The 22,867-nt window shown below is 34.8% G+C and overlaps 1 protein-coding gene across 1 annotated transcript in view; it reads left to right on the top strand.

Moving 5' to 3' along the window:
* LOC123540913 (uncharacterized) overlaps window positions 1–22,607 on the top strand; it is a 79,461-nt gene extending 56,854 nt beyond the window's left edge. Inside the window, exons 17-30 of the mRNA XM_053525809.1 lie at window positions 4,946–5,025; window positions 6,489–6,585; window positions 7,371–7,423; window positions 7,985–8,081; window positions 8,469–8,585; window positions 11,004–11,095; window positions 12,748–12,899; window positions 14,232–14,359; window positions 14,661–14,766; window positions 15,223–15,380; window positions 16,145–16,233; window positions 16,614–16,751; window positions 19,645–19,807; window positions 20,594–22,607. Coding sequence (XP_053381784.1) covers window positions 4,946–5,025; window positions 6,489–6,585; window positions 7,371–7,423; window positions 7,985–8,081; window positions 8,469–8,585; window positions 11,004–11,095; window positions 12,748–12,899; window positions 14,232–14,359; window positions 14,661–14,766; window positions 15,223–15,380; window positions 16,145–16,233; window positions 16,614–16,751; window positions 19,645–19,807; window positions 20,594–20,677 — 1,554 coding nt within the window. The 3' untranslated portion in view covers window positions 20,678–22,607. The remainder of the gene's footprint in view (window positions 1–4,945; window positions 5,026–6,488; window positions 6,586–7,370; window positions 7,424–7,984; window positions 8,082–8,468; window positions 8,586–11,003; window positions 11,096–12,747; window positions 12,900–14,231; window positions 14,360–14,660; window positions 14,767–15,222; window positions 15,381–16,144; window positions 16,234–16,613; window positions 16,752–19,644; window positions 19,808–20,593) is intronic.
* The last annotated feature ends 260 nt before the right edge of the window (window positions 22,608–22,867 follow it).

The following is a 22,867-nucleotide window of genomic DNA, read 5'->3' as shown; positions in this document are numbered from 1 at the left end:
AGTACTGGCTAGGGGGAAAAGAACTGACCAGACATTTTCTTCGCCCACCTAACAGAGCAAGTACTGGCTAGAGGGGGAAAAAATTGACCGGCCAGTTCTTTCTAGCTAGTACTGCCTAGAGGGGGAAGAACTGACCAGTAAATTTCTTCCCCCACCTGATAGGTCAAGTATATGATGGGGGGAAAGAACTGACCGGTCAATTTCTTCTTCCCACCTGAAAGGTCAAGTTCTGGCTTGGGTGGGGGGAAAAGAACTGACCGGTCAATTTCTTCCCCCACCTGACAGGTCAGTTACTGGCTAGGGGGAAAGAAATGACTAGTCAATTTCGTCCCCCACCTTACAGGTCAAGCACTGGCTAGGTAGGAAATAACTGACTGGTCAATTTCTTCTCCCCACCCGACAGGTCAAGAACTGGCTAGGGTTGAAAGAACTGACCAGTCAATGTTTTCCCCACCTGACAAAGCAAGTACTGGCTAGGGGGAAAGAACTGACTGGTCAATTTCTTCCCCCACCTGACAGGTCAAGTACTGGCTAGGGGGAAAATAACTAACTTGTCTATTTTTTCTCCCTCCTGATAGGTCAAGTTCTGGCTACGGGGGAAATAACTGACTGGTCAAATTCATTTCCCCACCCGGCAGGTCAAGTACTGGCTAGTGGGGGTGGGTGGGAAAGAACTGACTGGTTAATTTCTCCCCCCCCCCACCCCCGTGACAGGTCAAGTACTTGCTGGGGGGAAAGAACTGACCAGTCAATTTCTTCTCCCACCTGACAGAGCAAGTACTGGCTAGCGGGGAAAGAACTGACCGGTCCATTTCGTCTCCCAACCCGACAAGTCAAGTACTGGCTAGGGGGGAAAGAACTGACCAGACATTTTCTTCGCCCACCTAACAGAGGAAGTACTGGCTAGAGGGGGAAGAAACGGTCAGTTCTTTCTAGCAAGTACTGGCTAGAGGGGAAAGAACTGACCAGTAAATTTCTTCCCCTACCTGACAGGTCAGGGGAAAGAACTGACTGGTCAGTTTCATTTCCCCACCCGACAGGTCAAGTACTGGCTAGAGGGGAAAGAACTGACTGGTCAATTTCTTCCCCCACCTAACAGAGCAAGTACAGGCTAGGGGGAAAAGAACTGACTGGTCAATTTACTTCCCCTACCTTACTGGTCAAGTACTGGCTACATGGGAAAAGAAGTGACCAGCAGTAATTTCCTTACCTTAGAAGAAATTGAAACAGGAAAAAGGCAAATAAAAAAATACAACAGAAATTAAAATAAGTTCATTTAAAAACATTTCTCTTTAATTTACACAAAATATGAAACATATTTCTTATTTTATATGAAATTTAAATGAAAACCGACTATCGGAAATGAAAAACAGGCTAGTTAAGAATAACCAAGAATAACCAGTTCCAGTTCACTAACGGGAAATAATTGACTAGCCAGGAAAATTGATGAGGGGCGAAAGAATTGCCTAGTTAGTTTTTTCCCCCATAAGAATGATCAAGAGTAACCAGTTGCGACTGGGGGGAAAAATTGACTAGGGGGGTGGGGGACTGACCGTTGCGATTGGGGGGAAAAACTGACTGGGGAAAAAACTGACCGTTACACCGGGACCTCCAAATTTGACAATTCTCGTAAGACATGCCAACAGAGACCTTACCCTTGGGGCCAGATAGAATAATATTTGTTTAAAAGCCAACCTTATCACTCTACAGTTGTTTTGATTTGCTTCTTACCAAATGAGAAAAAGTAAACAAGGTCTAGTTCGAATAGTTACAAAAATGTTAAGTTCTCTTGTGCTGTTTATGGCATTTAATATTCCATTAAAGTGAATTATGAAATTATATAAATGTGAATTCTAAAGCAGATGTGTAACACTTCTGATTTAATGTAGATTATGATATTTATAATGATTTACTAATCATGTTAGCTTAGTGTTATGTTACACACTGTAAATCTTCTCGTTGGTTTCGCAAACACTACTTTTTAATAAATATGGAGAAGACCGTTTTTGCATGTAATAACGTCTGCAGAAGCCCGAATGATATGGGTGACCGAGGTAAAGGTTTCATTGTATGTATTAACGTCTGAAGAAGCCCTTGGATATGTTGGTTGCGGAGACAAAGGTCTCGTTAACAGGAGGTGTGAGCGAGTAATCGGATATAGATGACAGTACTTGGAATTTGAAACTGTTACAGCAAAACATGCTATGAATTGGATTGCATCTTTTTTATGGAAAAAACAAGACGCATATACTTGATGCCAATATGCGCAAGAATACACAGCACACCATTTCAAAAATAAAAATGTTTATTTCACACCTTTATATTTTAACCAATTGGAAGCTTTTCCTTCTATCACATGACAATACAATAGAAACCAGTATTGTTCTGTGTGTTACATTTTCTTAAGTATATATAACGACATCCAAAATCTATAATCCACAAACTCCATATTTTTTCATAATGGACTCCTTTCCTAAAAATCCATATCTTTTTCATATTGGACGGGACAACTCTTCCGATTCCTTAAGAAGATTTGGAATTACTTCCCTTGTATAAAGCGACAGCAGCATTTTTTTTAATAAATCGGTTTACTGTCTTATTTTTTAACGAAACATGTTAGTGTAAGCACTCAGTTTATTAGTTAGAACGTTTTCTGTCCCATTATTTTGGTTTCGGTTAAAAACTTCGCGAAATTTGTCTACGAATTTTTTTGCACCGAGATTAGATCTAGATGAATAGAATCTATGTGTTTAATATCAGAGAAGAACGTATTATAGATTAATGTGTGTTGTTGTTTGCGAGTTGAAATGTATGAAGTTTTGTTTTCTACATATATATCTTTTTCTGGTGTGAAATAAAGAGGTAATTTAACAGTCTTAAATAACCTCATAATATTATGTATATTAACGGTACACGTACTGTCTCGTTCATAATGATTTTTCTCCCGTAATATTTGCCTGGATCCATCGGGAAAAAGAAATTTTAAGTATGAATCCATTTTGTTGATTATTCCGTTGAAAATGCGGAAACACAAGAAGTATAATTTGCCTCTGCACTATTTTAACGATCTAAGTGTTATGAAAAATCTTATTTGCAAACGTGACGAAAAAAGTATTGGTATAGAATTTAGTGCGAGATCGGCTCTAATCAGTGACACGTTCTTTGCTTTTATTTGAATATTTTAGTTATTACTGTCATATGAAATTGAGTCATTAGAATGATAGCTCGATCTGGAACGTTGTATTCGGTTCTCGTGGATTTTACCAGATCGGATCTCACGAGGCTAGCATGCACTGAGTGTTATCCGACCTTGCGAAATCCACGAGAGCCAAATACAAAATCACAGATCCAGGTACTGTTATAATGACCCCTTTCTGTTATCTCAGCAAATTTCCTCTTTGCTAAGAATCTGTGTTTTGAGAAAAAATGATGTATAGTTTTATAAAATTTGATTAGCTCCAGGAGGAATCTCCTATGAAAACACAGTTGAAAGGTCTGAATACAGATTTTCCAGCGAAGACAGAAATGTTGTAAAACGTTGACTTGAAAACGATGTCGTAACCATTTTGTTATAATTTTTCATTTCGCTTTGCTCAAACGAGTATTAATTATTCAACCTAATATCAAGATATAGGATTTGGTGACTACATTGCTATTTCAAAAGTGTGCAGATGTCATTTCAATTTGTCTACTTTAAAGCTAGCTACTTGCCCACAGTCTGGGTGAAATTTTTCAACATGTTCATTTCCACCATGCTTGGCATAAAATGTATATATGACACAAAAAATAAAAAAGTGGATGAAAATGCAAGTTATAAATTTGTAAAAAAGAAAGAAGAATGTATTTTTTCTGCATTTTTTTTTTCAAAAAAGTTTACAACTTTCTGCACAATATTTTTGGTTATTTATAAGAAGATTTTTCAAAAATCTTATGTAAATAAGTTTGTACCACCAGTCAATTTCAGGGTTCTCAATTTTATGGATTTTTAAGCGAAATTATCTTTCGTCTAAAATGATTGGGTCAGTCCGTTTTTAAGAGGAATTTCTTCATCCGTTGACATAGGAACTGGATTTCCTGTTATATTCTCTTCCGTCTGAAAGCTCATTTATGATTTAGATGTACAAACACTTATCCTTTTGAAATAGATATTATATCTTTAAAAGAATTGATACATAACATAAGCAGTATTTTGATAAAAAAATAGCATGAACATTGTACTTTTTCCTCTTTTTGAAAATGCCCTTCATTAGAATTCATTACTAGTTTCTTGAATTTAAATTAAATACCCGAAAATCAAAATGAAATGTATGGGTGATCAATCGATTAAAATTGTTAATATTCTTAGCAAATAACCGTCTAGATTCAAAAGCACGCTATCTTATGCATACATATAAACACTTATATGAAATATTTCATGCTAATAAACCCGTATCATAACTATGGAACGCCTGAATTACCAAAATCTTGGATAAATATATAGTTATACAGTTCAGGTCATTGTCAGTTACTCTTGCGTCATTGTTTATACGTCTCAAGTCGTTGGTGATGGACTTAATAATTTCAATTAACTTTTCTGTTTGTGTCTATGTATTGATAACAACACATATTCTCTTCTTACTTGCAATTTATTTTCTAATATGAGAAATATTATAATTTACAAATAATATAATTAATTATAAAGTACTTGCTTTAAGACTGTATCGCTTTATTAGCATTATAAGCAATCATTAGTTTCCTTGCACATAATTATAAATGCAGAAAGTAATCTCTGAAAGGTATTGATTAAATACTCCCATCTCATTGCTAATTACTCTCAAGTCATTATTGATTACTCTCAAATATTTGTTATATACGTTTATAAATAAATGCCACTGTTAATTACTTTCACACCCTTGTCTATAACCGTCATGTCATTGTTTATTTTTACAGTTCAGCAAAACAATAGGCTGCGATGGAGATTCTGGGAATGATAAACATGCCGATGTGGCTAGTTTGCATCATCGTGACTGTGTTAACAGTTTGTCTGTAAGAGATGTTTTAGTTTTGTGATAGCTATAAGTAATCAATGCCTTGAAATGTCTGATGGTTGCGGGGTTTTAGTAGATCTATTACGACGCTAATTTGGCCTTATTTAAAGACTTATTTTGGCGCCCTGGCTCGTCGTACGAAATTGGGGAATTCCGGGGTCGAACTTAAGTGGAGACTGAGTATGGGGAGTATCTCAGAAAATAACAATGAAATCCTGAACTCCGCTTTCCGAAACTGCGGTTGCAGGATGCGGGCTTCAATTTACAGAACAACTTCGGTCCTTGGTTACATATTTGGTAAGGAGACAATTACACATTCATTGACCTCTGGTCAAATCCTATGTCTTGAATATTAATGCAGACGCATAATGCAGACGCCGTATTCGGCACTGATGTTCTTGGACTGGTTTATTTTTATCGTGGGAAACAGAAATGTAAGATGCGGCTAGTTTCTAATTTGACCCATGGATGACCACGATTTCATATACCTGGGAAAATAGTAACTACTTGTAGTTTCTTGGAATTGTTAGGTCAGCAGTTCTATATGAATGGGGAGAAAAAAGAAGTATCAGGAAATCTGATAGATTTATTTTCTTTTTAAATGCCAGTCTTACATGAATATACATCAATGAGAAACAAATACAAGTTTAATGTGCCTCATATCTGAGATGAACCCTACCTGACCCAGCTTGTGATGTAACCATGAGCTGGAATACCTTATCATTGATAGATCTTATATAATCTAAATGGTCAGTGTAAGTGGATACAGGTTGAATAAGAACTGCTTGTTCATTGATAATTCATCCGCATTGTTCATGAATGGGACTATTTTGTGTAGCACATTAACATCCTTTGGATGTCATTCGGAATAAAGTAAAGATGCTATGATTGTCAGAAATACACTTTAACTTTGGTAGCGGGATAAACCCGCAACCAAAAACCACCGTTTTACTTTATATGATTATATAAATGTTAAAAGCACGTCTCTGTGAAGTAGGTACAACAGATATCTTTAATACATCTTGGACATCAATACCCACAAAGTACAGTCAGTTAAACATATAGACCTCTAGCCAAGGGTCTTGGTACAATTTATTGATAGGTAATTGCCAAGGACGCATTATATATCACTTTTCAAGTCAAGATGAAATCGGACGGACATGGATTTCAGTGGTTTTGTGTTGCTGACGGTTTTTAAAAGACCTTTACTGTCCTAGCCTAAGAGATGTGTAGTACTGCATCCTAGAATGTCGAGGTAAACTTTGATGTTTAATATTTTTTACAAAGAGTGTAAATGTGAGCTGTTTATATTCCCTTTTGTTTTGGAGAGATGTGATGTCCAATATTTTCCAAAGAGATAGAGGGCTATTAGTTTTGATGGCCGGTATCAACTACATAATGGGCTTCTATCGATCATCCGATATTAGACCGATATACAAATGCTTATCTTGGTAATTTCAGTTATACATGGTACAAACAAAGCTACTTCAAGCGCCTTGGAATACACACGAAGCCAACGGTATTCTTCTTGGGAGATATGTTTGAACTTTCAAAAAAGGTAAGTTACGAGTGTATCGTACAATATATCCACGTTGCGTGCTGATAAGTAACCAAAAGTCCTCTTGTGTACAGGCAATAAAACAGACACAGGCACAGATAAGCTGGTATCATCTCTGTAATGATTTTGGTTTGTCACAGCAGTTGTAACAGGCACACTTAAAACGCGAAATGCAAATTTAGTCCGAAATTTGTGGTAAAACTGTTTAAGATAACACTAAATAGTGCAAGAACTTAAGAAAACACAAAAAAGAACATTTCAAATTACTATAGAAAACACGAATTTTAGATGACCTATAATGAAAGATATATTGATCGTACATAAGCATTAATTTAAATAACTTGATAGAGCGTAATACAGATTATTTTATGATTTCCAGAAAAGTGATAAAAGAAATATAAAATATGCCTGCTTCAGCTTTTTGCATATTTTTATGTTAACCTTGATTGATATCTTATTGAAAGTGAATCATTTTCCTCCAAATGATTCAATGATTTTAAATCACAGTCGTTGTTCAGTATATTTTCTGAAGTGTAAGATTAAAAAGCACGATTCAATTAAATACAAAAAACAAGATATAACAAATTCGACATCAAAAGACGTCGCTAAACTAGACCTTAATGTATACCGCTTTTTAAGCAAATGACCACCGTACAAAAATATATTACTAATGGTAACAACGTAAGATTTGGTACGTGGTATATACGATAGCAATTTTAGACATATTTGTTTGCTAGATTTCAAGCAATCTATGTATTTTGTGAATGAATGATTACCATTTACAGGGTTTTGGGTATATTGATGATCAAATGGTGAAAGAAAATGGAAAGATATTTGGGTGAGACACTGTTTGATAATAATGATACTGATTTAGTATGTTTGTGAGTAAATAAAATGGTGCGTACAAGATAAATTGGTGCGTTCTAGGTATATTGGAGCGTACAAGATGTATTGGTGCGTACAAGATATATTGGTGCGTACAAAATGTATTGGTGCATACATATCACTCAAATAGCAAGATGGTTATATTTTATATTTCCTTCGTGCTACTTTGAGAGCAGTTTTAAAGAAGTGGAAATCATTTGTGATTGTAGCTAATGACGTTTTTTTTCCAATGTATTAAAGAGTCCTTTTCCCTTGTGTGTGGACATATCTCTTGTAGCTGGCATTTTAGAGGGTACATGCCAGTACTTTGGCGATGTGTACAAAAAAAGTACTTGGGCGATGTGTATACATGCGAATATAGCAAAATATTTGCAGTTCAAAATTTTTGTTGAAAAAGACGGATTAAGGTGGTCAGAAAGTCATGTTTCTCTCCATAAATGCTACATATAGAATACCGTTCTTCTGTCACATATTAGAAAGTTATTCTTAGTGCGATTAATATATACATCTCTAGGCTGTACCTTGGCAATATTCCAACACTCGTTATAAGTGACACAGACATTATAAAACAGATAATGGTGAAGGACTTTTCTAAGTTTACTGATCGTGTGGTAAGTAAATTTTGAATACCAGCACTAGATCATAACTTGCTTTAAATCTAGGTAAATAGCTTTTGCCAGGAGATTGAAACCCCTTTCAAGCATTAAAGCTATTACACTGACTTACACTTATACCTATCTGAGTCTGGTTTAGTGCTACGTTGGACGTCCAGGGTTTTCGACCATCTGTATAAGCAGAAAAAAAACCTACATGTGACTGAAACCTTGCCAAGACGACTAAAAAATTCTAAATAAAAATTACAAAGAAATCAGTCGTCTTTGTAACAGGCAGAAATTTTTGAAAACATTTTTCAATCCAGCGTTTACTACTTCAAGGATATACACATATATGTATATGTAGCCATTTCCATGATACGACTACTTTCTTAAACATTTCAGGCCCTTTTTCAAGTGACAAAGAAATGGAGGTCAGCTGTCTCTGTAGCCAGTGGAGAACATTGGAGATTCTTGCGGACAACTCTGAGTCCAACCTTCACTACTGGAAAGATAAGAGAGGTGTTTATGCCCCTTTTCCGTGAAATGTCAACAATCACTTGAAAAACAACTCTTTTTGTTATACATGTTATGCTCTTGATTTCGTGCCCAGTACATGCGTTTGCATGCGTCATTTGTTCATGCAAGATGTAATTTCAACCGAATTTTGATGCTTTAAATTTATGTTCCAAGTTCTACCAGCAAAAATACACTGTAACCTGTGTTGTGAAATACATTAAGGTTATTTAACATTTTTTTCTATAATGTAGGAAAATACATTTTAGCTGAAAACTATTGATCCAGCCAAAGATTTTAAAACTAATATCAATAATAAAAACATGTTTCTCCTATCCCTTACTCTATATACTATCAAGAGATGCATCATTGAAAGATAACTTGTATTAGAAAGATACCTACCTGTTACTAGAATCTGACTTCTTTTCGACCACAAGTGTAACTGTTGTCTTGATATCTCTTGGTTGCCGGAAGGATTTTAGACGATAGACCTTTAATGGAGAAACTGGTAGTAATCTGTTATGATCAATCTATTGGCCTCAGCATTTTTAGCCCATCATCATCAGATGGTTGGGGTGGGCTATTCAAATCGCTCTGCGTCCGTGGTTTGTCGTCCGTCCGTCCGTTAACAATTTCTCGTTATCGCATCTTCACAGAAACTACTGGGGGATTTTGACCATTTTTGACAGAATGATTTGTTGGTATCATAGTTGTGTCCCCCTAAAAATCAGATTGGTTCAACAATTTTTGAGTGAGTAATGGCCCTTTGTTTATTTTTTCTTAATTCACATAGATTTATGTAGGGGAAAAAATCAAACACTTCTTGTCCAAAACCACAGGGCTTTGATATTTTGTATGTGACATCATCTAGTGGTCCTGTATTAAGATTGTTCAAATTATTCCCCTTGGATCAAATATGACCCGCCCTGGAGTTGGGGGTGGGGGTGTTATATGGTTTATATAGGGAAAAACTTTGAAAACCTTCTTGTCCAAACCACAAAGTCTAAGACTTTGATATTTATAATGTTGCATCATCCAGTGGTTCTCTAACACTTCTCTACTAGCCTTCAAATTTGAAGCACGTGCATAGTTTTGTGTACCAAAATGAACATTGACCTTGAAATTGATTTAGTGACCTACTTTCACATTCTCATGCTACAGCTTTCAAATTTTGACCACATGCATGGACCTTATGCACAGTTTTGTTAACCGAAATGAACTTTGACCTTTGATTTTGACCTTGAGCTAGTCTTCAAAAAATGGCTCAATGGTTGGTGCCAAGATCACTCTGTGATCTGTTGTTTATTTTATTCTAGTTTTGAACACAATAGGTCTCTCTCTCTCTCTCTCTCTCTCTCTCTCTCTCTCTCTCTCTCTCTCTCTCAAGGCTTAATTAAACTAAAGAAACCAGCGTGGGAGCCATCTGGTCTAGTCACGTAATGGTTGCCAAGTATTTGAACACTAATTTTTCACTTGGCATGGCAACATAGGTCTAAATTGAAGCTAGTTTCTGTTTAAAATTCATTGTGGATGTATTTTTGACATTTTGGTAGGAAAAATGGGAGATCAGGTTGTATTTGATGAAGTGAAGCTCAATTTTAGTATGAGTAGTACTTCCAGGTCACAGCAGTGTGATTTTGATGTCAGTTTACAGTAAGCAAATGTGACCAGAGAAATCTCTCTTAGAAAATATATGACCCCTACTTATCTCTTCATTTTGTATCAGTTTTATCATAACTCTTTAAAATGAGGTAAGGATTTGTTCTCTGAAATGGGTCTAGCTATGTTTGGTAGCTCTTTATAAAAGGTCAGTTTTATATAGAATATATAGGGAAAACTATTTAGCTAATTGTGACCTATAAGAAAATGTGGGCAAAAATTGAGATTTGTCCAGATATTGATATAAATGAACTAGTTTGGTCAGAATTTGGTAAAAATGAGCATTTCATTGAAATTTTGCTGCAAAAATTGATAAAAACCCAAAAAATCACATTTTCACTGTTTTGGTTGTATTTTTTTTTTTTAAAAATGCACATTTACACTCTAAATTTTGCCCATCTATACCTTTCAGAGGGGACATTTGGTATATTTCAAAGTGTTGGTGTGTAACTTGCTTGCAAATTATAGTGAAAATTTATGAAATAGGGCAAAAACTAGCTCTGGCTAGAAGAACTGGTTAAAAATTATGTCGCGACATCAATTTTGAACGAAAATTGGCGCAGGGACCCACGTTACTGAAAATGCCATAAAACCTGGAAAATTGATTTAAACAAGCTGATGCTTGGTATTTTTCATGCAGATATGTTACTGGTACTATACAAATGAAATTGAGACTATCACAGAAAAAAAGTTTTTCTTATAAAGGCAATAAGCAGCTGATTTAGGTTGCTCCATGTATTTTATGTATTTATCTATATTTACTAGATGAAACCCTACATCCATAAATGCATGAAGACACTGCTTGAATTGTTATCTGAAAAGACTGACCAGAATCCAGAAGGTTTTAACATCGTACCGTAAGTATAGTCTGTTACTGACGATATGCTTCGTTAATAAATAAATCTAATATTTTCATCATATAACTGTTTACATGAACGAATACATGAATTAAAGTACAATTTTCTTTAAGTGGGACATTTTAAATAAGATAATTACGTTTAAATTGATCAGTTGATAACTTGAAATTCGTTTATCCCGCCAATTTCCGAGGTTCAAAGATTAATGTCCTCCCGGAAAGTTTGCTATAATGCATTTGAACTTGCAACCAATCTGACTAAAGTACATTTCCTATTACACTACGCTAAGGATCTGAAGACGAGCTGTTGATATCCTCGTTCTGACGACCCTTCCATTAGCCAATCAAAAGGCTTACTTACAGCACTTTGCAACCTTAAAATCTATATTTAGCCTTGGTTTTTAATCCTCCACCACAAGTGGTGGGGGGTTATAGGAATGGTCTCCGTCCGTCCTTCCGTCCGTCCGTCCTTCTGTCCTTCCGTCCTTCCGTAACATTTTGTGTCCGCTCTGTATCTCCTAAACCCCTTGAAGGATTTTCTTGAAACTTGGGTCAAATGATCACATCATCAAGACGATATGCAGAACCCATGAATCAGCCATGTCGGTTCAAGGTCAAGGTCACACCTCGAGGTCAAATGTTTGAGCCTTCCATTTCGTGTCCGCTCTGTATCTCCTAAACCCCTTGAAGGATAATCATGAAACTTGAATCAAACGATCACCTCATCAAGACGATGTGCAGAACCCATGAGTCAGCCATGTTGGCTCAAGGTCAAGGTCACAACTCAGGGTCAGAGGTTTGAGGCTACCATTTCGTGTCCGCTCTGTATCTCTTAAACCTCTTGAAGGATAATTATGAAACTTGGATTAAATGATCACTTCATCAAGACGCTGTGCAGAACTCATGAGTCAGCCATGTCGGCTCAAGGTCAAGGTCACAACTCAAGGTCAAAAGTTTGAGCCTTCCATTTTTTGTTCATTCTGTATCTCCTAAACCCCTTGAAGGATTTACATTAAACTTGGGTCAAATGATCACCTCATCAAGAACTCATGAGTCAGCTATGTCAACTTAAGGTCAAGGTCACAACTCAATGTCAAAGATTTGAGCTCTGTTTCTCCCAAATCCCTTTTAGGATTTTTATGAAACTTGGGTCAAATGATCACCTCATCTAGACGATGTGCAGAATTCATGGGTCAACCATGTCGGTCCAAGGTCAAGGTCACAGCTCAAGGTCAAAGGTTTACTTTTTCACTATCCATACCAGTAGCGGGGGATTTAGCTGTCTTTCAGACTGCCTTGTTGATAATCATAATTTGCAAGACAGCTGGGTAGCTCAGTCGGTCGGAAACTTGCTCTGTAAGCGATGGGTCCCGGGTTCGAGCCCTGGACTGAATGCACATTTTTCTTACTCCTTTGCATCGAACAAGTCGTCTGATTGGTTCAAATAAAAATAGATTTGCGAAAATAAAAACAGCAATATTGGAAATCCAAAAAATACAGAGGACGAATGTGAATGGGTCATTCTTAGATCTTCGTTTAGAAGATCAAGTACTTTAGTCGGATAGAACTTGCAACATAAGTAACATAGGGGTCATAAAAACATGGTATATACTCCTTAACATTCTCACTGTGCACCACATTTATTTGTTTCAGAAATTTGTCCGGCTATACATTGGATGTAATATGCAGTACTGGTTTTGGTCTTGATGTCGACGCCCAGAAAGATCCTGACAATCTCATAATCAAATACGCCAGGGAATTTCTTGAATTCAGAGGCTTAAGGAATCCATTATTCCTTATACAAAGTATACCTTAGATTACATCTGCGTTAACTGCACACCATAAAATTATCTAAGAGCGAGACATAACAGCGACAAACTTAACGTACAGTAGTGATGCAAAAAAAACTAATTGTCATCTTTTTATGAAAATATTATGTATGTTAATATGGCATTAAGTTCAGTTAAAATCTTTGTTTTTATGCCACCGATGTTGGTTGAAACATCAAAGGTTTTCAATTCTATTTGCTGTAAAAAATCATAATGGTTAATTTTACAAACCATTTATTTAATGCATTTTGCACCATAAATTCGTATGTTACACCTTCTGGTATGTTACACCTTCTGGTATGTTACATAGTACCTGCCCTTGTCTAAAAGAGGCTTTCCAAACACAGTGTAATGTCCAGAATCTCCGTAGCGTTCTAATCAGTCATATTGCGTTGTGAGGATTCTATCTACAGCTTGTAGGAGGGAAGTTCATTTATTTATTGTTCATACTAAAATTCATTCGCGGAGCTGATAGAAGGATTTCAAACCCCGATTACTTGAATGTTTAGGACCGCCGGATATGTGTAGCTGTTAAACTTAACAAACTTATTCAATTGATAATAGTCCACAATATTTCGAAATTGCGAAACAATATCATTTCAAGTAAAATCACTGAGGTATGCCAAATGCAATTTCTACCTTTCACATTTGATAATTTATAAAAGGGTCAAACTTTGTTGACTTTTTAACATTTTAGAAATAACAGAATATACGTGTCCGTCCTTTGCCATTTAACTCATCCTTCAAAGCGCGTTAGTTAGTTTCATTTGAAACCAAAAGCATCTGACTGGCATCAGTGTCTTGTTAGTGCCAACTTCTGCCATCCACATATTCACATAAATAAGTGGTTATTGTGAAAGTTTTCTTGATATCCAGTTAATATTCATACTAAAATTTGCGATTAACGGTTAGAATTTTCGTCCCTTATACGGAATTGCCACGGTATAGAAGTTGAATATTGGACCGGGAAGAAAATGTATACGTGACCGCATAGCTCAGTCGGTACAGCATTGGAACGGTATTCCGAGGCATCAGATTCGAGTTCCGGTCTGGCTGCACATTTTTCTCATCCTGTGACAATTGACGGAAATACACTGGTTAGTCTCCTTCGCCTGTAATTGCTTAAATTTATAAAGTACACGCTGAAATTCGAGGACGACTTTCAAAATGGTGGGGAAATGTCACGGTATAGAACTTGAAGATTTGAATTTTCAGTTTCCTTATGCTACTCTTTGGTCCTTTGCCCTGCTTTCTAAAGCATTCAACTAGTTATTTTCTATATTGTACAGTTTTTTTTAATCATTTCAGTGTTCTTTCCCGATCTGTCAAGCATATTTGGCAGACTTCTAGAAACAAACATTGCTTCAAACGAGGCGTTTGATTTCTACATGTCAACAATGAAAAAGGCATTCACCGACAGAAAACAGGCTCAATCAGTGAGTATATATATATATTGATAACATTTATTCTGTCCGTTTTAAAAATTCATCAAGTGCAGACAATTGCACACTTACATAAGTAATTCTATAAAAAGAAGACGAGTAAGATGTGAAAAGCACATAATACCTTTCCGGTCGAATCCTGATTTTTAAGGAGACATATTCATTACAGTGGTAAAGTTGTTCTCACACTTGCAACATTGTTACTTCACAAATTAAATATTTGCCAACTGGTTGCCAATTTACCTGGCGGACTTATCATGTATCAACGCTCTTCCTAAACCCGTATTAATTTCAGAAACATCGGGATCTGCTTCAGCTTTTGATAAATACACATAAGGGGGAATTATGTGAAAATGAGATTGACACTGAAGAAACTACTTTTGAAGGAATGAAACAGAGAGGTAAAAGTCTTTGGTTGTACTTTTGCCGATCGTCAAGTTAAAAAAAGTATTTTGACATTGAACCTATAGCTGGAATGTGTTCCACAGCTGGCACCAATGTTTTGAACGTTTCTTTGTCAAAACTACTCAAACAGTAATAAGACTTTCATGAATTTGTCTTAAATCTTGGCGAAATATTCTACTCGATTTCATAATGTTATGCAGACAACGAACACGTTTAGGTTTATATAGTCTGTTTTCATTTCGGAAACACCTTTTATTGTAATTTTAATTTGCATTTGCTTGTTCCATTAGTCGTTTATAAGTAACTATTTGTATCATATTTTGGGCTGAATTAGATATCTAGTTTTTTATTTCATGAGCATAAGGCGATTTATAACGTAAAGTCATGGAAGGAGACATGACTATAATCATGCATACCTACATATTTCTGTCATATCTGTTATTTAATTTTAGGTTTGACTGATGAAGAAGTTTTAATAAACTCTATTGTATTTATGGTAGCCGGATATGATACAACAGCGACCACTTTATCTTGGATCGTTTATGATCTTGTTACTAATACAGAATGTCAGGAAAAACTCATCGAGGAGATAGACGCCGAAATTGGAGAAGTAAGTTACGGATTTGTTTTAACACGATCTGCTTGATTTATTTCACTGTTACTAGGCAACAAAATAATTGTTAGAATGTCACAAGTTCAAAAGTCATAGCGGAACATTGAAAAAGAACATAGACTGGCAAATATTTGATGGTTTGATTTCAGAATGTAGGTAATAATCCTTTATGTCGTGTTAAAACTGAAAAAAGTATCTCAAACAGTGAATTGCTCTTTAATGAAATCGATCATTGTCGTCCAGATGCGTGTTATTATATCTCTCAAACTGCGTTCTAGTGATATAATTCCTTCGCATCGGAACAAACAATTTTATTTCAGGGATAATTCACATCATTTTTGTACAATAAGGTTTGCAGAAGCCTGAGGAATTGTTGGTGAACGTGACTGAAAGTTGATATCAATCCTAATAATAAACAATCACATAAGTTACATGCGATTCAACATTTTCCCTTACATATCACTTTTAATATAAAAAGTCATGTCTTAAAAGTACTTCTGATATAATACATGTATAATATAGTTCATTGCGTTTTCAACGCTTTTAAGGGGTTTCCGATTTAATTTACAAATTACATTTTTAAGTTAATACTTCCTAAAAGCGACTGAAAGCTTGGTTGCTTAGGGCTGTGCTCAAATATGATATTTTGAAAACAATTTGCTTTTGTTTATCATCTCTTTCATATAGGGCGGTGATGTAATCGGAGACAATTTTATTTTGAAAAAAGGGTACAAAATAAATGTTTGTTGTTGTCTATTTAGTCAGAGACGACGTATGACAATGTATTCAAGTTGAGGTACCTTGACATGGTTGTATACGAGACTTTGAGAATGCATCCACCAGCACAAAGGTTCGTTTGATGGTTCAATGTATGAATAACTCGTTCATTTAATGAATGTTTAATTGGTTTTATGACATCTATTTTCTGTTTAGATGGTTTAAATATACTACTCTTTCACAAACAAGAAGCTCAGTTGATAAGGTATCGGGTCAGTATTTCGAGGATCCCGGCTCGGGTTACAGTATTGCTGCACAATTTCAACGTCTGCGATTTGCCATCAAATGTGGAGCTATAGGATTCTTGTTAACATTGTTTGTTTTTTTCAAAACAAAATTTAAAATTGAATTTAAGAAAACTACCTGTAAGTGTTGGTTGTTCATATTTCATACTCCGTGATATATAAATATGTCTTTTTTGCGGACTGACAGTTGCAGTCGATTATTTTGTAGGATCAACCGTTTGGCTTTGGAAGATGTTAAAATAAACGGTTTACAAATACTGAAAGGGATGGATTGCACGTTTTCAATACTGGCACTGCATTACATGCCGGAATATTGGGAAAATCCGTATAAATATGACCCAGAAAGGTAGGTATCCAATAAAACCCGTGCTAAAACCAGTCCATGACCCATCAGTCTCGTGGATATGGAGTTTATGTTCAAGCTATTGCTTCATCTGTTTGTATGAGTGAAATGTTTTGTTTTATAAGCTGTAATATAGCTAGAATTGTCTAAATAACATATAAATATTTAAGTGTCAGTTTATAAAATTTGCTTAATACAGTCAGTCTTATAAAACATGATGTCTCAATCAAGTAATGTATTTTCATGAAGAAAACATAGGCAGATGTAGAAGACAAAGACATTAAAATTCTTTGCAGTTTTATTTTTCATTATGTCCCTACCTGAGTATCTTAAATAGCTGTGTTTGGTAATGTAGCTGTACCTTGTAATATTAACAGTTCTGTTTTGAATTCACTTTTTATTTTCTGTTAAATTTTAACAAGATGAAAAATAACTGTTGAAAAGGAAGTTTTGTGATCTTTCACGAAATATGTCATGGGTATCTCCTACTTTATATGTTTGTCATGCTGAATGGTAAATGTTGATTAAACTTCTCAGAAACACTTACAAGAGCCGAAATACGCAATTTTACGGCTACCACATCGATATGTTAGCCTGCACCATGTCATACGTTTTCATTTTTACCAAAACAGAGTTGAAATTGAATACCAAGAATTGAAATTGAACTAATCATCTTTGTTTCAAAATGGGTATTGTACATGATAACCAATGCTCCTTTTGTCATAGAGCTTCAGAAACTATTTTACATCTGTTTTACGAATGTCAATTTATAACCACATTCTGGTTAAATGTTAGAAATTGGATTCAAAGTAAGTGTTCATCAATTACATTAGGTGCAAACTGGACAAATACTGATATTTTATTTGGTAACAGACTGTTTCCAGATGTACTTAACCTTGTCCTTATCTCATGTAAATCATATATTTATTCATGTAAAATGAAAAATGCTTTGCCAAACCTGGAAGGACTGAAAAAATGTATTAAATACTTATTTAAAGTAAATAAATACAATACAGTTAAAACTTTTAAGTTACAAAATTTCGAAAGTCAATGGAGACATTTCCTCCCATTGATAGATTAGAAATTCTTTGAAAAGATATTATTGTGGTTACTATTATACCAGATTTATATAAATGCTCCTTCTTTCTACCTTTTATGCGCTTATATCAAAAGATTGAAAGTTAAAGCGCTTCTATATTGTTTGTATCAGTTTAAAAATAGGTTGCCCACTGCCTCCAAATAAACACCCGGTCACACAGATAGAAGACTCACGCGCTAAACCCCCTTGCCTTTCTATTTTCTTTTCCTTTCTATTTTTTTTTTTTTTTTTTTCCCTGGAGTACTCCTATTGTATTGTGTTCAAGATATTACAGTATCAACTAACAACCTTGTCTTACAAACTAGATTCTGTTACCTTTTGCTGTTTTTTTTTTTTTTTTTTTTTTTGTCTCTCTTTAACTCGGTGAATATTTCTATTGTCTTAAACAAACTGAAGATACTGATATTCACTGTACTTTATAACCTGACCACTGGCAAAATATTTTTCTTAATACATAGTCTTAGAATGGGTTAGGTAAATTAGTAAAGGCATGATTAAATTGTTATTAAAAAGAAGAAATATTACTATAAAGATAATTTAAAACTTTAAAGAATAAAAATAACAAACTTTGTGTTATATTAATTTTTTAGCTTTTTAACACAGCCCTACAAAGGGAAACAACTTAGTCAGAAAGTATGTATCATTAATAACAGCTTTTATCTCCCTTCAGTTATCTTGTTCTGTCTATAAGTAGGAATATCTATAATATTAGATGATATCTTTGCTGGCAATAGAATATTCACGACTGTTGTTGTTGTTATTCACTGACTTTGTCACTATGTATTATGTGCAGTAATCTGTTTGTAATTCAACATATCATGCTATCGATTTACTGAAAGATTCATGCTATATTACGTGAACATGTAAAAGGAGTTTCTCTGGAAATAAAATATAAATTACAAAAAAAAGATTTGAAATTGAATACCAGTATAGCTACACTCTGTCCATTCTTTCTCGATCCAACAGAATATTTCAATGATACATAATGTTGCACTACAGACAATGAAACTTTCCATATTGTTACTTGCTTTTCAGACGTCATGACGTAATTTATATTAATGGATTGAAGTCTCCTTCTCTTCACTTTAATTATTTTTACAATGGAACAAAAAGTGCATTTAAACGTTTATTATTAAGGGTTGAATGTAATTTCTTCTATGTTCATACGGGTATAACCCACATGGGGACTTTTGGCAAATCCGAGAATCGCGCTATCCAGAAGTGTATGGTATACACAAAAAATAACATTCAGTCCTTATACATAGTTATACATTGTTTTTACATTTGAGACGAGCCATGAGAAAACCAACATAGTGCGTTTGCGACCAGCATGGATCCAGACCAGCATGTGCATCCGCGCAGTCTTGTCAGGATCTATGCTTTTCGCTCTCAAAGCCCATTTTGATTATAGAAGTCGTTAGCGAACAGCATGAATCCTGACCATTCCGCGCGGATGTGCAGTCTGGTCTGGATCCATGCTGGTCGCAAAGTCACTATATTGGTTTTCCCGTGGCGCGGCTCATTTCACAGTAGCTCAAAAAAAACAACTATGAGGATCCTTTCTATAAATATAAAAAAATCGTACCATAAATCTTCGACTGTCAATCTTTACAAACAGATAGAACTGTCCAAAAAAGACCGGCCCACAAAATACAGCTCCCGATTTTGGTTTAAATTCTTTGGAAAATCATATTTTGGTGTCTATTCATATAACTTCCTTCTATAATTGTTACCTATTAGATGAGAATAGGATGAGAATAGTTTTTAATTAGGAAAGCCTTTTCATTTTTCTTACAGGTTTGCCCCTGAAAACCAAGCCAACATAAATCAGTATGCTTACATGCCATTTGGTCAGGGTCCAAGGAATTGTATTGGGAAAAGGCTAGCCCTGCTGGAGGTCAAGACCACTGTTGTAGTTTTACTGCAGAAATTCAGATTGCACAGGACAGATAAGTTACAAGTATGCGTTACTACATATTGTATTTGACATATATTTCTGCGAAGATAGCTTTCATTTTCAAATTATTTCATGAATTATGGCAACACAATTCCCAACATAACCTAGTCTAAAGTGTTTTATCGCCATTTACTTGTTCGATACATCTCCGTCTCATTGATGCATTTACATTAGAGTTACGGTGTTGACGGCTATCCGTGTGTGTACCTCCCGTATGCAATCACTGCTTCATTTACACCCATTCTCTTTTGGGGTCGAATCTATTTTTTTTCGGCACGACGGGAATACAAAGTAATATATATTTTGTGAAATATGTAATTGGATGTATTGGACATTGACTTGATAAAATCCGTGCAGTTCGTGATTTGATCTTGACGAAATTTTCACATGAAATAGTTAACGTTTTACGTTCTTTAGCATTTTGGTTATGTTGCTAACATATTTGACCAAGTCGCAATTTATCTATTTCAAATTTTAGGTTGCTCTCATATTTTGAACAAGTCGCAATTAATCCATCTTTTAGATTCTAGTTAAATATTTTTATATTCAGCCTAAGTAAGTACATAACACTATGATCACAACTTGTAACATTGATAAATAAGAAGAGAAGAGAAAAAAAATCATTTTCATGTATGTCAGAAGATTTAAGTTCCTTACTAGTTTCATCCCTGTATCATCCACACATTTTAAAAGATAAATCGTTTTCTGTTTAACATGAAAACGTATATATAGTTTAAATGTTTTCTCTTTTAGCTTGAGTCGTATGTATTTTACTTACACTATTTATAGGTTCCGATGCCTGTGTCCGATGTTAACCTAGGTAAACCAGCCAAACCGGTATTTGTGCGATTGGAAAAGAGATCAAAGAATTAAATACAGCTCCATTTTACATATATGTTGCAGCAATTACATAAGCCTGAAGTAACACAGTACAGTAACTCAAACATGTAAATACATTATCGTCGGCGTTTTGAATACCATATCCTACCATGATCCTACCATGATGAAATGACCACTCTCGTTGTGTCATTAAGATCTGGATACATCTTAGATGGGTTAACTCGAAAAAGAAATTATATTCCGCTACATAAATTCATCGTTTTTATTGAAAAAGTATTAGAACATCTCCCTGATAAACTTCCGAAGTGATACAAATACAAGTTGTGTTAACCATAGAACTTTCCAAAGACATCCAAAAGTAAAAGGAATTCATTAAAGTGATTAAAACTTACTTACCGAATCTGATTCTGATGGAAGCACTTTTTTGAATGAATTTTGTGTCGTTTTCAATTTTTGGATGAGCATAATTATGAGAAAATGCATTTCTTTCTTATAAACGGTGTTTAAAAGTTTCTTTTAAAAAAGATAGGGGTTGCGTTTTCAAAGTACCTTAGCTGTCCTCTATCATTACGTCAAGTTTCTTGAGTTTTTCCTTTAATTGTTGCAAAGTGTAAAAGGGAGATTATCTAAATGTACTTTAAGCCAGAGCTATTGCTGATGCACTTTCCTTGCTGTCACGAAAGAATTATATTGTTCTTAAAAGGTAAATTAAAACGTATTTAGAAAATATTTACGCTTCTTAAGGTTTAATATCCTTTATTGAAAACTTCCATTCTGGTGGCGATGGTATATAACCGTATGTAGGCGGTTTGTAAATGTATTGCTTTCTTAGACCATTGATTAGAGCTCTGGACTTGAGAGAACATTGTTCGTTTGATTGAATTTCGATCAAAAACCTAATAATGATCGATTTGAAATTTTATATTTTGGCCTATAAAATGTAGATGGTGAACTTTTGATTTTTTTCTTAAAATGATCATCCAACGGATTATATTACATAAAGATGTATATAAGAAATACAAGCTATCTGTTCGCCCAATCTTCCTTAGAGAGACATACATAGTGTTTGGACTGTCCTTCAGTTGGTCCGACACACTTTTTTATATATTCAACTCGTCCTACAGTTAATATCAATTTCAAAGAAAACCTGCTAAACATATAGCGGACATGCGCATAATGGCAGGACTTCATGTCCAATCATTATTTCTTGAGTTATGGTCCGATTTTGGACTGATCAATATAACAATTGTAGCCTATATAATCGGGACTTTTACAGCCGATTATTATATTCTTTAGTTATGCCCCGTTTTTGGACTTACTTAAACTATATCGTATCTTTTGTATCATTTCCTACAGTGTCTGTTGAGTCCAAATGAAATATGGTATAATTGAATCCAAATGAATTATGGTATAATTGAATCCAAATGAAATATGGTATATACACTGTCAACATTAAGTGGGCATGTGGATGTTGTCGGGACTTTCATATCTGTTTGTTTTAGTTATGACATAACCGTATTTCATCCACACCAGTCAGATACATTGTGCACTCAACTCCTTCTACATTTTCCAGCAAATTCAAATGGAAATTTTAGTCAAGTAGTTTCAGGGGACATGTGTCATACCATGCAGACACCATTCTTGTTTAAATATTTTTTTTATAATTTGTAGTTTGTAAGATATTATTTTCAGTTTGTCGAATACATCTTTTTTGTAAATATGATTTGTTTTACGTACTTTTATACAATTTGCTTTAATGGTATTCTTGCACATGTTTTTTTGTATTTTGACGAATCATTTCGGGAAAATTAACAGTTATATAAAATAAAAGGGATTGTGTATTTTTATTACATGTAAAAGAGAGTTTTTGATCATTTTAATTAGATCATATTTTATAGTAAATATAAACATTGATATTGTATATGTATGATTAATATTAAAAAGAAAACAACCATTAGATATATATTGTGTATTAGATCTAGATCTATTTCGATCTGTTTATATTCTTTAAGGGTGTACCGATGATGAATGGGCTACATCTAGAATTTTGTTCAATAAATAATACTCATATTTTCTAGCGGGTTTCCGTGGCCAATTGATTAATGTCGATGACTTGTATTAAACAATGTATATTTGAAACCTTGCTTGAAGGTATATTTCTTTTTTGTTAAGAAGTCATACAGCTGGTGTACGGAAGGTCGGTGGTTCTGCCGAGGTACCTTG

This window comes from Mercenaria mercenaria, chromosome 16 (assembly GCF_021730395.1).
Source record: "Mercenaria mercenaria strain notata chromosome 16, MADL_Memer_1, whole genome shotgun sequence".
Classification (NCBI taxonomy): Eukaryota; Metazoa; Mollusca; class Bivalvia; order Venerida; family Veneridae; genus Mercenaria; species Mercenaria mercenaria.
This window is presented reverse-complemented; position numbering and strand designations above follow the sequence as displayed.